Below are 14,513 nucleotides of genomic sequence, written 5' to 3' on the forward strand. Positions count from 1 at the left end.
AGATTAATCCAAAAAAATAATTTTTGGAATTTTCTTAGAATGAATCCAGATTAATCTTAAAATGTTTTAAAGTCAATCTAGAGATTAATTTACAAGAATATCCCTAAAATAATCCCAAAGGGGAAATTTGAATATAGTTAATAGAATATCCCCAGATTATTCTATGGATCATTCTGAGATTAATTCTAAATATTTTTTTAATATTCCTAGAATATTCTTTAAAAACCCGAAAAGAGAAGAACTTATATTTTTCTTACAATTAAAAACACAAAAATAAGTACGAAACATAATTTAATCAAGAAAATGAACTGCCATATTGTTAAATATTTTGAAATCGTTATCACAAAAAATATTTTTTCTCGCAAATATTTTTTTAATTAATGCGATGGATTCAATTTTTATATTAAAACCTAACAAATTTTTCATTATCTTAACAAAAAATTATGATGCCTTTATTTTTCAAAGAATCTGCCCAGATTAAAAAGGGTAAAAATCATAAATGCGATTGAATAAATTAATTTCTTAACACAAAGAGTCTTAATTAATGCTACCGACAACCGGGCAAATTTGAAAGAAAGGTCAGAAGGACAAAAAGGGTTAAAAGGGCGATTTTAGTGTGCGCGTGGTTGCGGCGGCTGCACATGCATGCACGCACTTGCATGGAATGCCTGCTGCCTGCCTCTGTTGTGGAGCGGGGGAGGGGCGACGGGCGGTGGCAGCAGGACTAGCGAGCAGCAGCAGCAAGAGACTTACAAAATCCTGCTTCGCTCTCTTTGTCTAACGCGTCAACGGTCAACCGCCGTTCAAATCAAAGTTATTAACGGACGCAGGACGCCGGACGCCGCCAGTATGGGACAACACGGACGTCCCGCGGACTCGGACGGATGGCCTGGATCTTGCGGTTAACAGGGTAAGTCCCATTTTATAGATTAGCGTCCAAAGAAATTAGAATAGATCGCGCAACTTTGACATCCAACGGTTTTATGGTAAAATTACACTTTTCGCCGCTACTTATGCAGTTTTCGCCACCAATATTTTGATATATGGGATTCTCGCCAGTCCTTAAGTTATTAATTAGAACCCCATAAATAAGTTTGGGTGGCGGAAACTGTAAATCGGTGAGGAAAAATGTAATTTTTCCATGTAAATCACCGGTGACATTTTTTCTTTTACGCTTACGAGAATTTAGAATGGCATGCTTTATTACACATTCTGATTCAATTGGCTTTGCAAGGAAAATGGAAAAATATTATGCATGCACTTTTAATACTTGAACCTTCCATTTTCCAAGCAAAACTAATTGAAATAAGCTTTTATTTATATTTTTCTATGAGTCGCTTCCCCTTTTTTTTAGCTTCAAGCCATCCGCAGATATTTTGCACGACTGAAAAAGATGTAACCGTTAAAGTTCTGCAGTTTGGGCTTCAAGATCGGCGATGCTGGCATCGTATAATAAAAAATTTTGTAGCTGTAATATGTGATATGGTTAAAAACTAATAAAGTTTGCATATTTTTTACATTTAATGAAGTTTGTAATTTTTTAAATAATTCCAGATGAATCGCAATAATAAACGATTTTGGTATATTCTAGGAACAATCCGAGGTTAATATTAAGAACATATTAGAAATAATTTTTGTCGCACTTTATGTTGATCTTAAAATGATATTAGAATAACCAAAGAATGTTCCAAGATTAACCGAAAAGAATAATCCTATGTAAAGATTTGATACGCTAAATATTAATCTTAGATCAATCCCAAGATTAATCCATAAGTATATTCTGAGAATGTTCTAAGATCATTCTTTAAAGCTTTTTGAAACAAAGCCCGGCAGAATAATCCTGGAACATTCTAAGGTTATTCTCTTAAATTAATCTACAGATTAATCCAGTATCACGAAAAACCGTATCATAAGTTCATATATAATTAATTTTTTAGATTAATCCTGGGCGAAGTCGGTTTATTCTTAGAACATTCTCAGGCGATATTTTTTTATGCGGGTTATATTTACGTAGTTTGGAAACAGTGCTGAAAAATAAAGATTTATTTTGGCTTGTGGCTTTTCTGTTTCCATCACAAAATTGGAACGTTTTTGGACAATACATTGCACGCCAGATTGGAGCAACCGCAAAGTTGATATATGAAATGTGATCAAGGAAACCGTATCTATTCTAATTTGTGTGCGTATCTTTATCTTTGTTTTATCATAGTGCGATAAAGTTGACTTTGCTCGCATAAAAGGCGCAAACCAAACATTACCGCCCTAAACCGTGGAAGTGCTGGGCATTCCAGAAAGAAGGCAATATTTTTAGGTTAACATTATTTCGGGCTATACTTTTAATACGAAACTGTCGATCAGAATGCCAAATCTAGATTTTCTAGCGAAACTAGATTATTCATAAAATTAATCCTCCCCACATTCTATACATAAGTTTCATTTCAAATATGTTTGAATTGAAGCCTGTATACGTTATTATGGTGATTATTCTTGGCATTCAAATTCTTCATCTATTTTATTCTTATTTTCTTCAGAGTGATTCGCTGGAACAGGTGAGCTTGAGTTTTTCGTTTAAAAAAATTTACATAACTTTAAAATAGTTGGATTACGCAAAAAAATCTAAAAGAGTTTGTTTTAAAAATGATGGAAATGAGAGTATATATTAGTGCAAAACAAATAATTTGGATTTTTAATAGGGGATAAAATTAATTAATTGTTATCTGCCCATTTCTAGACACATATATTTTATTCAAAGTAATTAAATTCACTGTCAAACAGGAGGAGCCGAATGTAGAAATTTCCTGTACTACTCCTGAACCTAAATCCTCAACTATAACGCAGCAAACCTCTTTGGAAAATGTGCTGTTCTATCAGAATCCTGCCGAGATAGGCGGCGATGCTTTGGAAATTTTGGATTCACGCAACGAGTCTCGCAAATCAATTTTCTTCATCGAATCTTCACGCAGGGGCACGATAACGGCTCGCCAAATTTGTGCTGTCGAGTCCACGGCAAGGCACAACCCCGAAGCCGACATTTTCTTGCTTCTTCTCGATCCCCCAGAAGATCCAGACCTCTCGGAAGACAAACAGGTGCTCACCCTTCTGCGGCACCACAGCAACGTGCAGTTGCTTAGGATCGAGTCCACCACCTTTTACGCCAACTCGCCGCTGCAAGAGTGGAGCAACGCCAATCGAATCAACACCAGCGTACACCCCATCGAGCACGCCAGTGACATTTTAAGAGTTGTCACCATTCTAAAGTAAGGAATGACTATTCTAGTACGTTATCAGACGAAGTGGATTTATGTTTTGATTTTTTTTTTTTAGTATAGTTGTCATATTTCAAGAGCAAACCTTGGAAGATTTTGAAATGAAGATTTTCTCAAATGCATTGACAGTAACTTGTGATACATTTAAGAAAAATGTGGATTTAATATTCTTAACATGGGTTAATGATCGAGACATGCAGGTAGCATTGAGCTAGTTAATCCATTCCTGTCTTATATTGACAAAAAATTATTTTCTGCTAAATATTTCAATCACATTAATGATCTATTAATAACAGAGCAGGATCAATCTCCATTTTTTTCTACGGCAGTTTTTCGGAAAAAAATGGCAAGAAATTTCCAGATTTATTTTTTTCGACATAATATTGATAATACAGTATCTTTTTGAAAAAATACCGGGAAGCAAGGGTAGGTCAATAGCTCACAATCAAAGGTAATAATAATATCTTTCCAAGTTGAATAATTATAATTTTGATATGACTTTTCTGCACATATTAAACTCAAAAGAAAATATAATATTTTCTGTAACAATATAATGAAACTTTTTATCAAAAGTACTAAGAGAAGTCGAGTGATATAAGAGAGGTCAATGTTTTTATAAAAATTAATATGAAACAACATTTTCCTAATGCAATTTTACTTTTAACAGGTATGGCGGAGTATATCTTGACCTGGACTTCGTGATCCAGCAGTCACTGGCCTCATTGCCTCCAAATTGGCTGTCCTTCGAAATGGGCAGTGAAGTGTGTAACGGCGCATTTGGCTTTAAAAAGGGACATCCAATGGTGCAAATGATGGCCAAGGAACTAGCTGAAACCTTCGACGGATCAAACTGGGGACACAATGGACCTTCCATGGTGTCTCGCGTGATGAGCCGAACGTGCGGAATGACTCGGCCTGAAATACTGAACACAGGCAAAAAATGCGCTGGTGTCGTTGTGTTCAAGTCAGATATATTCTTTCCCATTTCCTACCCTAGTTGGGGAAGGTACTTTGATGAAGCTGCTGGTCCTGAGGTGATGCTCCTGGCGAAGGACTCTCTGGGGGTGCATTTGTTTAACTTCCTGAGCCATGGAGCCAAAGTTACACTTGGCTCTAATCAAGCTTACAGTCTGTTAGCACAGAAACACTGTCCACGAGCGTACTGGGGATGCTCAGAAATATTTTAAACTAATTCGAATATATTAAAAATTACTTTTCGCCAGTGAAAAAGAGCACTCAAAATCAGACAAACAAAATGCTCAAATCTGAAGAAGATGATTTGAGGTCTTAAAATTAATTTATAAAAAAATCGAAGAGTATATTATAGTGCAAATATTTTGCCTCTCTCATATTCCTTCTTGGTAAATATTTAGATAGATAAATTGGACATTTAAATTTCCTATACAGTCTCTTTTTCTTCAACTGTCGTTACATTATCAATGACCTATAGATGGAACATTGTAATTGAAAAAAAATATTGATAAAATTTAAGCAACTTTGATAGCTTGGATGCCTCTCTAAACCTTTTTGGTGTTTTCTATATAGATTGTAAAGGAAAAATTGTAACGAGGAAGTGTTGATTTGGAGAATTAATACTGAAATACACGTAAAATGAGAAAATGTCATGAATTTTTCATCATTTTTTTTAAATCATACTCCAAATCAACAATTCCTCGTCATACAAAATTAAAATAAATTCATCATCTGGAAAAACCAAAAACCTTTGGCCGTATTTTTTATTGTAGTTTGATATCCTCCAAGAAATAATCGCTCAGGAGACTAGCGTAATTTTAGGTACAAACAGGTTTTACACTATTTCTCCTCATCCAAAGCGAAGAAATCTACTTCCAGTGAGTGCAGCAGGAGATTGTTCCTGATACATTTACGAGCGTCTTGAGCAATATGCAATTACGCAATTTGCACTGGTGCCTCGCAATAAGAGTCGGGTGCCAGCTCGCGCGCTATAGAGCTTTATGGACGAGTGGCTGGCTGGCGAACGTGACAGCTCTGCGTGTCTGTGTGTGTGTGCATGCATTTGTGCCACATTTCTAATCAATAATCCATTAAAATTCCGATCTCTAGGCGGACGCGGCCGGCCAATGCTCGCACACGCGTCCAACAAACGGCTCTTATTGTCGGATGTATTTTTTTTCTCACTCCACTCGTGCAGTGTCGCTTTGAAAAACGCGGCCACTTGACTCCATCAATCTGCATGCGAGCGAGTGTGTGTCGCTTTTATTCGATTTGCGCGAATAAAAGGCCCTTTTGCACCAAGCGAGCGAAAGGAACAACAACACACAGCGGTGTAATAGGGCCGCTCTCCGCGCGTAAAACGAACAAAAACACTTTACTGCCAGTTCTCCGCGTGCAATATAAAGATGCAGCAGCGTTGATCCATCTGTGCTCGCCGAGATAGCAAACACACATTTGTACACTCTCTGTGCGCCGCCGTGTGTGTATGTGACTCGCTGTTTTTATTGTCTTCTCGCGTGGTGATGCTATCAGACTGCAAAATCGGGACTTGTGTTTAGTACTGACTCAACCGCCGCGTGTTTTGCAACACTCTACATTCAAGTCGTCCTCTAGCTCTCTTCTAAATGAACAGACTTCTGATTTTGTACTTTATTGCGCTTTGCTGCATATTTACTTTTTATGCTAATATTGCTGAATTTATATTTCTAATGAATTTGGTGCATAATTTTCGTTTTTACACTATTTTGACTCCCTCAAATTATTGGAAAATGGTCAGTAAATAGAGCGTAATATTTAGTATGTGAAAACAAATTGCAATATCAAATCAACGTGGATGGTTACGTCCTGATCAATCACCAGTCAAAACTATTTGATACAGAAATATTTCGTAGAAATTGGGTAAACAAACAGCTCTCTTCACAACAATGACGCTACATTAATTTTCTTCTAGCAAATTATGTGCGGATACCTTCATTTGAACTTATCAACCAAGGGGAAAATAATTAAAAATCACGCAATTTTAATTTTTTGTATATCTAATCATGCTAATAATAACGTTGAATTCAGAGTGAGAGGAACATTAGACCAAAGGTCAAACAATCCGATGTTAAAAATTAGTAGAAACATATAGAGATCACATCTCAAAGTTCCGGCACTGACCCGGTGGCCCTTGACAATTAATAAAAATATTTTGGCAGGATGCAGGGTCGTATTCGCAGCTGATTTTTCGTCTCTGTGATGGAAATAAATATTGCTGTGCGGGTCAAGGTTCGGACACGTTTGTGGCCGCGAGTGCAAATTGATGTTGTTTCATCGCGTACACTCTGGCGTACAGAGAATAAAATAATAGCTGATGCCTGGCGTGTGCGAGAGCGAGCGGCGTGTTTTATTGCAAAAAGTGTGTTGTTTTGTCCTATCAGGCAAAGTTGGTGTAGCTCGCTCGCTCGTTCGCTCTGATACAAAAGGCCAATTTATTTTCTATGAAAACACTCCTCGCTCGGCCTTTCTCCCTCCCTCTCACCCTCTCTCGCCAGCTGGCAAAGGAAACAAAAAGCAGCGAGCCATTAGATCTCTTCTGGTGCACTGTATGATAATGTGTGTGTGTATCTCTTTCTCTCTGCGCGGAATAAAATAGACTCGTTTTACAACCTTTTCAGCCTTTTTATTGCCCAGGCCGTGCTCTTGTGCGCGAGCAGATTAATTAATTTCGGAAGCTGTTAAATTTTATCTCTTTCGCGCCGCTTCTCGCGAGAAAGAAGCGAGCGGCTCTCTCGTGATTTAGCGCACAAGCAGGATAATTTGCGTTTCTGTAATCAGCGAAACCCGCCTTTGAGCAAACTCCTCAGAAGGCCGCTTGTTTGAATTAAACCACTGCGGTTGGGATTATTAAAAAACTTTTCTAGGAATTTTTTCTATGCTTTAGATTTTTTAACTCTTCTGCTGAGAGCAGCTTATTTGTTTGTGGATTTTTCCTGTCTCTCTGATGAGTGGTTGCGTAAATTTGACTATTCTTCACCAAATATCAGCCAAATTCTAGACAACACTCGCTCCAGAGATAATTATTTTGTGCCCTCCCAGGTGTCAGCGGCGGCTTCTCGAAATCCAAAGATTTACATGTTAAATTTGTATAATAAACTTCCGGAGCAGATTCGGGGCGAGCAGCAGTTGACGAATACGAAAAGCAGTTAAAAGATTTTTGTTTATGCTAACAAATTTTATACTTATGATGAATATCTCAATTTCAGAGCACCAAATGTAGCAAAACACGCACACTCGCTTGCGACACAAACATAACGAAATGTTAACACTATGTTTCTTCTTTATTGTTATTAATTATTTTGTTGTTTAAGACTCATTTGTAAATGCGCGGACAGAAATGGAGAAGCTTCGATTTTTGTACCGCTGTGTAATACAAATAAAGGAAAAAAAATAAAATAAAAATGACCAAGAGTGAAATTTTAAGTATCGGTAGGATTCTTTCTTTAGAGTTGAATTTTACACCTGTTTAAAAGAGGCATAGTTATTTTTATTCGTTATTTATTTCATAAAACATGTAAACTTATGAAATTACGAAACTTTAAAATTATTTGATCTAAACATAAGGATTGGAACAGCAAAATTAACGTGAATTATCATGAAAAGTTTATACAGGCCATCGATAATTTTTATTTTAGATATTAACCAATCAAAAAGCATTTCCTGATCTGTAAAAATCGAGGAAAGAGAGCGTAAATATGAAAAGAATATTAAAATCATTCATTTTCCTCAAAAGATTGGAACAATATCTACGATACTATGTGAAACATGAAGCGATTAGACGTTCAAAGTTTATTTTTTTACAGAGATTTTTTTAATGTATTAAATGTACACATATTTAATTTAAAACAAATCACGGTAAACACTTAATCTGATAATATTTTTTCTCATTTGCTCGATTTATCACATTTAAGACAGATAACAATCAAAAGTTTTCAGAGCAGCTCCAGTACGCTCTTGGACAGTGTTTCTGTGCGAGCAGGCTGTACGCTTGATTTGAGCCGAGCGGGACTTTGGACCCGTGACTCAAGTAGTTATACATATGAACACCCAGATATCCTTTTGCCAAGTCCATTACCTCAGGACCAGCGGCCTCGTCGAAATACCTTTCCCAGCCTGGGTAAGAGATGGGAAAGAATTTATCTTGCTTGAATACAACGACGTCAACGCATTTTTTGCCTGTTTCAAAAATCTCAGCTTGACTGATGCCGCAAAAGCGTCCCATCACCCGAGATATCATCGTAGGCCCATTATATCCCCAAATAGTTCCGTCATAGGTATCAGCTTGCTCTTGGACCATCATTTGCAACATTGGATGGCCCTTTTGAAAGCCTAATACACCGTTGCACACGTCACTGCCAAGTTCGAAAGACAAAAAATTTGGAGGCATCGAATCAAGCGATTGTTGGATCACGAAGTCCAGGTCCAAATATTTTCCTCCATATCTGTGAATGGTTTAAAATGAAATTAATTTATTAGAAAAATTACTCACGCTGTATTAAAATTACTCTTTTTAATTCAATTTTAATAGAGATTAATTTTTATACAAACTCATCCTAACCTACACCTCTACCACTACACTAATAATTATTCGTGCTTAACGGAGCCTCTAATCTATCTAGCTTCATGCACCAAGCATTACAATTTGTACCTATTAGCAAATAAATATTGTTCATCAACCAGATGATGATTCACTAGATGCGCATTGTTTTAAACCACGAATTCCTACATGAAACTAGTAGAAATCTTGTTGATCTGCTTTTTTATATTATATTTTACTACGAAACTCAAATTGCAGCCATTGTTACACGCGCTGGAGTTATATTGCAAAAATCAGTTCTAATAAGAAATTGACTTGCACGTTAAAAGATTATTTTTAAATACAGAGATTCATGAGCGCAATGATCAAAATGGTTCAATTATATGTGCAATGAAAAAATTCCCCGATTATTTTCAGTTTTAATCCTAACGTTGGCGCTTTGTCATAATCTTGCAAAATAAAAAGAGGTATTTTGGCTCAATCGCAATCTGCATCAAGATTAATTTCAAGGCCTTTACCCTTCCATTTAAATATTTTATTAAATGTCCTTTTTCATATGGGAGTAAAAACTAAATCAACAAGATCGAAGTTTTTAAAGTTACAAATTTCTTACTTGAGCAGGGTGACTATTCTCAACATGTCACTTGCGTCCTCAACGCGGTTATAGCTCGTGTTGATGCGGTTTGCCAAGCTCCACTCTTGCAGCGGCGTACCATTGTAGTAATTGGCGGACTCGACCCTGAGCAGACGCACGTTTTTGTGGTACCGCAGGAGGGTGAGCACCTGCTCGTCTATTGCGAGGTCCGGATCCTCTGGTGGGTCCAGCAGAAGCACGTAAACGTCAGCCTCGGGGTTGTATCTGGCCGTCGACTCCACGGCGCACACCTGTCGGGCCGTTATGGTGCCCTTGTTTGAGGACTCAATGAAGAAAATCGCCTCTCGAGACTCATTGCGAGAATCCAAAATTTCCAAAGCATTTAATATCTCGGCTGGACGCTGACAGATCTCTAAATTTTCCAAAGAGGGTTGCTGGGTGGTGGTTAAGTTCTTTGGCTCAGTACGTTCAAAACGTATGATTTTTGAAAATTTCGTATTTGTTTCTTCCTGTTAAAAGGGGAATAAAATTAAAGTGAAAGAATAGTTCAGAGCATAAGATAAAAAAAGACTTTAAAGAATGGCACCGAAATTTTTATTAATTTCTTAATTTTTAGAACTACTTTGGTTACTATTGCCAAAAATTTAAAAATTTAAACACAAATGCCAAACCTAATTGAATAATCATTTGCAACAATTTGTAAAGAAATTAACTTGCCTGTTCTACGCAGATGCACTGTTGTTGAAGTGGTGTGCTATGAAACATATACACAATTTGAATGCCAAGAATCGTAAGTAAAATGTACGGAGCTTTCAAAGCAAGCATTTTGTTCGGTGAGATCATCAAACTGAGACAACGCAAAAGATCTGTTCCTGCTTGATGTTGATGTCTGAGGCTTATCTTCTTGCAAGATATGTACAAAGCAATATATTCACGCTTAAAATATGAGATAACCAACTATAGAATGGCTAACACACGCCCCTTAACCTCTTTCGTAAAAGCATAATCTGTATAATTCTAAAACTACAAGGTGTTGTATCAAAGATGTAATTCAATATATTTTAGGTAGTTTTTATTTAGGCTATTTTAAAAGCGCTTCTGAAAGTTATTTGTAATACCAAAAAAGTTATTAATTTACCAATACATTGTTACAAGAAAATAAAAGTGATAAAACTAAAAAAAGGCCAAGTATTAAACATATTGCAATGTTGAAATGCATATTTTTTCTAATTTTATTTAAATGTCATGCTATTTTGTTGAGTCCTTGAATTTATGTTCAACTATACAAAGTATGGTAAATTCTAAAAAAATAATTTCTTTTGGCCTAATAATTTATTGCATTCCTGAAAAAACATTTATGAAACGTTTAAACGAATTGTTAGCATGCATTTTGTTTGGTATAATCAGAGGACTGGAATTCAAGTGTGAGACAAAGCAAACATATGTTCTTATTAGATTTCTGGGGCTTATCAGCAACTTAAAATTTACACAAAATAGAAAAACGATTGATTGGAATGCAGCGATAGCCAATTCTAAAAGGATTGACACATTGACAGTGATGGTGGCATTCAATAATTATGTCGAGTTTGCATCACTTAAGTTATGCGTCTTAGGTAGAATTCTAATTTTATGTATTTGAAGTCAAATAATTTGAAACGCCCCTGTGTTTTAAAAATATGTCAACCCAGAAATTTAATTTTGTTGGTATTCATTAAAAAGTAATTAATAAATAACAATGATTTTATTGTTGGGTTGTAGGTGGGTCTTCAGGAACGACACTGGAAAATGTAGTGTTTGGTTCTTCCAGCTATAGAACAAAGTCAGTAAAATTATAAGAGTCATTATATGCATCACAAATTATTTTGTGCTATCGATCTATATAAATTATTTAAAATTTACACACCTGTATTAGATACGTGCACTGCGGCTCGGGAGACGAGTAAAAATGTAAACGATTTGAATGAAAAGAATTGCTGGTAAAATGAAAATAGCAATCGGGACAGACATTTCTTTTCTGCGTTGCCAATAACTTAGTGAGCTTTAAATCATCGTTCAAATTTGGGCCTAAAGACAAACGCTTATCTATTTATCACTTTTACAACTGAAGTATTGTGGTAACGTGCAATTAGTTATATGAGCGTTTCTTTTGACAATAAATGATACAAATTGTAAGGCTCACATCTACTCTGAATTGCTGATAAAATGAAAATAGCAATCCGGACAGACATTTCTTTTCTGCGTTGCCAATAACTTAGTGAGCTCTAGATCATCGTTCAAATTTGGGCCTAAAGACAAACGCTTATCTATTTATCACTTTTACAACTTAAGTATCGCGGTAACGTGCAATAAGTTATATGAGCGTTTCTTTTGACAGTAAATGATGAAAACTGTAAGGCTCACATCTGCTCTTCATTAATTTTTTTTAACCGATTTATTCTGGTAATTCATCAGATACCTTTTAAGTGGTGGCGGCATTCAATAATTATGTCGGGTATGCATCACTTAACTTATGCGTCTTATGTAGAATTCTAATTTCATGTATTTGAAGTAAAAGAATTTGAAAAACCCGTGTTTTAAAAAATGTCACGCCAGAAATTCAATTTTGTTGGTATTCATTAAAAAGTAATTAATAAATAACAATGATTTTTCTCTTATTGAGAAATTTTAATTATGCAAAAAGTACCATTAAATAAACTAGAGATGGATAAAAAAGGCACAACTCAATAGTGCTGCAAGAATTTTTAATCAACAGCAGGTTTTTATTTGCTTCATTCATTTCATGGACGCACGTAGACACATAGCAATCTGTACGATTTTAAGCATTTGATAGCGTTTTAAACAGGTAAACATTTTGTTTACGCGTGTCTACCTTTCCAATACAATATAAACCAATTTATTTATAGATAAATCAAATAATCCTCACAAGTTAAACAAAATAATTACAGATAGCTGTGCATCACAGCAGCTGCTTATCATATAGTTTTACTAAAAAAATTTAAAGCAACCCCAGTAGGCCCTGGGACAGTGTTTCTGCGCAAGCAGGCTGTACGCTTGATTAGAGCCAAGCGTGACGTTGGCCCCGTGGCTCAAGTAGTTGAACACGTGCACTCCCAGACTGTGTTTCACCGAGTCCACCACTTCAGGTCCAGCAGCCCCGTCAAAGTACCTTTCCCAGCCAGGATAGCCGATGGGAAATAATTTATCCCGCTCGAGCACGGTCACATCGGAGCAATTGTTGCCACTCTCAGATTCGGGCATTCCGCACATTCGACTCATCACCCGAGCTACCATGGAAGGGCCGTTGTGTGCCCAACTTGAGCCATCGAAGGTTTCAGCTAATTCGTGGGCCATCATTTGCGCCATCGGGTGGCCTTTTTGAAAGCCAAGTGCTCCGTTGCACAAGTCTCTGTTTAGTTCGTAAGACAACCAATTTGGAGGCAAGGTAGCCAGTGACTGCAGGATCACAAAGTCTAGGTCCAGATAAACTCCGCCATACCTATATAAAAGGTCAAGGTTATATAAAAACCGGGCCTCCTTTAAGAAATAAGGAAATGAACATCAAATGGTTTTTTTACGGTCATGTGTTGAAAATTTGCTAAAATTTAATCAAAACAAATTGAAAAATTTTGTGGTTTCTTCTTAATTACTATTTCTATGAATTTTTCATTCAAAATATCTTTTTACCAGTAATCGATTGTCCTAAAATGTCCTAAGGAGATAAGATTGGATTTTTTTGCATTTAAACAAGTCCACGAGTGGGCACTTGTCTAGAGTATGTAATTTTCCTTTCATGGAAAATTCTGCATGATGATATTGCTTATCATTTTTCTTCAAACACTTAATGTATGATATCTTATGTATGACTAAAGGTCCTGTTTAATTTAATTGTTTTAGGCTCAAGTAATAGATAAGCTTTAAAATTATTTTAAAGTATGTGTTTATTGGCATTAATTCTTGCGAAAGTTGAGCAAAAAATCTACAAAAAATGCAGTAAGTTCGTGCCGCGTAAATTTGGCTGATCATTTGCCCTACCCAAAAATTATTTTTACTTGAGGCGTGGTCTCACTAAATATTCGTAATACGAACGGCTAATATTATTCTGATAAGGGAATAAGGTGTGTTTCCCAGCATACCTGAGGAGGGTGACAACTCTCATGATGTCACTGGCGTGCTCGATGGGATGAGAGCTGGTATTTATGCGGTTGGCGACGCTCCACTCTTGCAGCGGCGTGCCGACGTAATAGGTGGCGGAATCGGCTGCGAGCAAACGCACGTTGTCGTGGTGTCGTAGCACGGTGAGCATCTTCTCATCACGTGTAAGGTCTGGATTCTCTGGTGGATCAAGGAGAAGCAAATAAATGTCGGCGTCAGGGTTGTGCATGGCTGCAGACTCCAGGGCGCAAATCTGGCGGGCCGTTATGGAGCCCTTGTTTGAGGACTCGATGAAGAAAATTGCCCTGCGAGACTCATTACGGGAGCCTAAAATTTCTAAGGCAGCGCCTATCTCGGCAGGACTCTGGCAGAGCGATAAATTTTCCAAATGAGGTTGTTGTCGTTGTTGGGTTGTAGGTGGGTCTTCAGGAACGACACTGGAAAATTCAGTGTTTGGTTCTTCCGGCTTTAGAACAAAGTCAGTAAAATTATAATAGTCATTATATGCATCACAAATTATTTTGTGCTATCGATCTATATAAATTATTTAAAATTTACACACCTGTATTAGATACGTGCACTGCGGCTCGAGAGAAGAGTTAAAAATGTAAACGATTTGAATGAAAAGAATTGCTGGTATAATGAAAATAGCAATCGGGACAGACATTTCTTTTCTTGCGTTGCCAATAACTTAGTGAGCTTTAAATCATCGTTCAAATTTGGGCCTAAAGACAAACGCTTATCTATTTATCACTTTTACAACTGAAGTATTGTGGTAACGTGCAATAAGTTATATGAGCGTTTCTTTTGACAATAAATGATAAAAATTGTAAGACTCACATCTACTCTTCATTATTTTTTATTATTTTTTTTTTTGTTAACTGATTTATTCTGGTAATTCATCAGATACCTTTTAAGCAATTGCCAGATTTAGCAGATTGTGAACAATTTT

General features: G+C 36.5%; 3 protein-coding genes and 1 long non-coding RNA gene across 5 annotated transcripts; 2 read left to right on the top strand and 2 right to left on the bottom strand.

Annotated features, from left to right (window-relative positions):
- Positions 1-595: 595 nt before the first annotated feature.
- On the top strand, positions 596-1,524 carry LOC135947910 (uncharacterized). The gene is made up of 2 exons (XR_010575738.1): positions 596-910; positions 1,355-1,524. It is a non-coding gene; the product is annotated as an uncharacterized LOC135947910 (long non-coding RNA).
- A 920-nt stretch (positions 1,525-2,444) lies between these two features.
- On the top strand, positions 2,445-4,453 carry LOC135934800 (lactosylceramide 4-alpha-galactosyltransferase-like). The gene is made up of 4 exons (XM_065476787.1): positions 2,445-2,477; positions 2,532-2,549; positions 2,776-3,257; positions 3,934-4,453. The coding sequence occupies exons 1-4, from the start codon at positions 2,445-2,447 to the stop codon at positions 4,451-4,453; spliced, it is 1,053 nt and encodes a 350-aa protein (XP_065332859.1).
- Positions 4,454-7,757: 3,304 nt separating this feature from the next.
- On the bottom strand, positions 7,758-10,252 carry LOC135934014 (lactosylceramide 4-alpha-galactosyltransferase-like). Its single transcript, XM_065475503.1, has 3 exons — positions 10,123-10,252; positions 9,428-9,914; positions 7,758-8,719 (listed from the first exon to the last, which is right to left on the bottom strand). Exons 1-3 carry the CDS (start codon positions 10,250-10,252, stop codon positions 8,200-8,202), a joined length of 1,137 nt encoding a protein of 378 aa, XP_065331575.1. The 3' UTR covers positions 7,758-8,199.
- Positions 10,253-12,394: 2,142 nt separating this feature from the next.
- LOC135934015 (lactosylceramide 4-alpha-galactosyltransferase-like) lies at positions 12,395-14,250 on the bottom strand. Of its 2 annotated transcripts, none has more exons than XM_065475504.1 (3): positions 14,124-14,250; positions 13,543-14,027; positions 12,395-12,905 (listed from the first exon to the last, which is right to left on the bottom strand). In XM_065475504.1, exons 1-3 carry the CDS (start codon positions 14,226-14,228, stop codon positions 12,395-12,397), a joined length of 1,101 nt encoding a protein of 366 aa, XP_065331576.1. In that variant the 5' UTR covers positions 14,229-14,250. The 2 variants fall into 2 exon arrangements, with proteins under 2 accessions (XP_065331576.1, XP_065331577.1); XM_065475505.1 differs by having other exon boundaries at positions 13,543-13,998; positions 14,124-14,246.
- Between the last annotated feature and the right edge of the window lie 263 nt (positions 14,251-14,513).

Source organism: Cloeon dipterum, chromosome 1 (genome assembly GCF_949628265.1).
Source record: "Cloeon dipterum chromosome 1, ieCloDipt1.1, whole genome shotgun sequence".
In the NCBI taxonomy this organism is placed as follows: Eukaryota; Metazoa; Arthropoda; class Insecta; order Ephemeroptera; family Baetidae; genus Cloeon; species Cloeon dipterum.

Excerpts from the sequence above, each read along its gene's own strand:
- LOC135934800 (XM_065476787.1), top strand. The coding sequence starts at position 2,445 with ATGTTTGAATTGAAGCCTGTATACGTTATTATG. Across the intron at positions 3,258-3,933 it reads AGAGTTGTCACCATTCTAAA|GTATGGCGGAGTATATCTTG; the intron begins GTAAGGAATGAC and ends TACTTTTAACAG.
- LOC135934014 (XM_065475503.1), bottom strand. The coding sequence starts at position 10,252 with ATGATCTCACCGAACAAAATGCTTGCTTTGAAAGCTCCGTACATTTTA. Across the intron at positions 9,915-10,122 it reads CATCTGCGTAGAACAGGCAA|AAACAAATACGAAATTTTCA; the intron begins GTTAATTTCTTT and ends TTTAACAGGAAG. Across the intron at positions 8,720-9,427 it reads AGAATAGTCACCCTGCTCAA|ATATGGAGGAAAATATTTGG; the intron begins GTAAGAAATTTG and ends AACCATTCACAG.
- LOC135934015 (XM_065475504.1), bottom strand. The coding sequence starts at position 14,228 with ATGTCTGTCCCGATTGCTATTTTCATTATACCAGCAATTCTTTTCATT. Across the intron at positions 14,028-14,123 it reads AGTGCACGTATCTAATACAG|CCGGAAGAACCAAACACTGA; the intron begins GTGTGTAAATTT and ends TTTGTTCTAAAG. Across the intron at positions 12,906-13,542 it reads AGAGTTGTCACCCTCCTCAG|GTATGGCGGAGTTTATCTGG; the intron begins GTATGCTGGGAA and ends CCTTTTATATAG.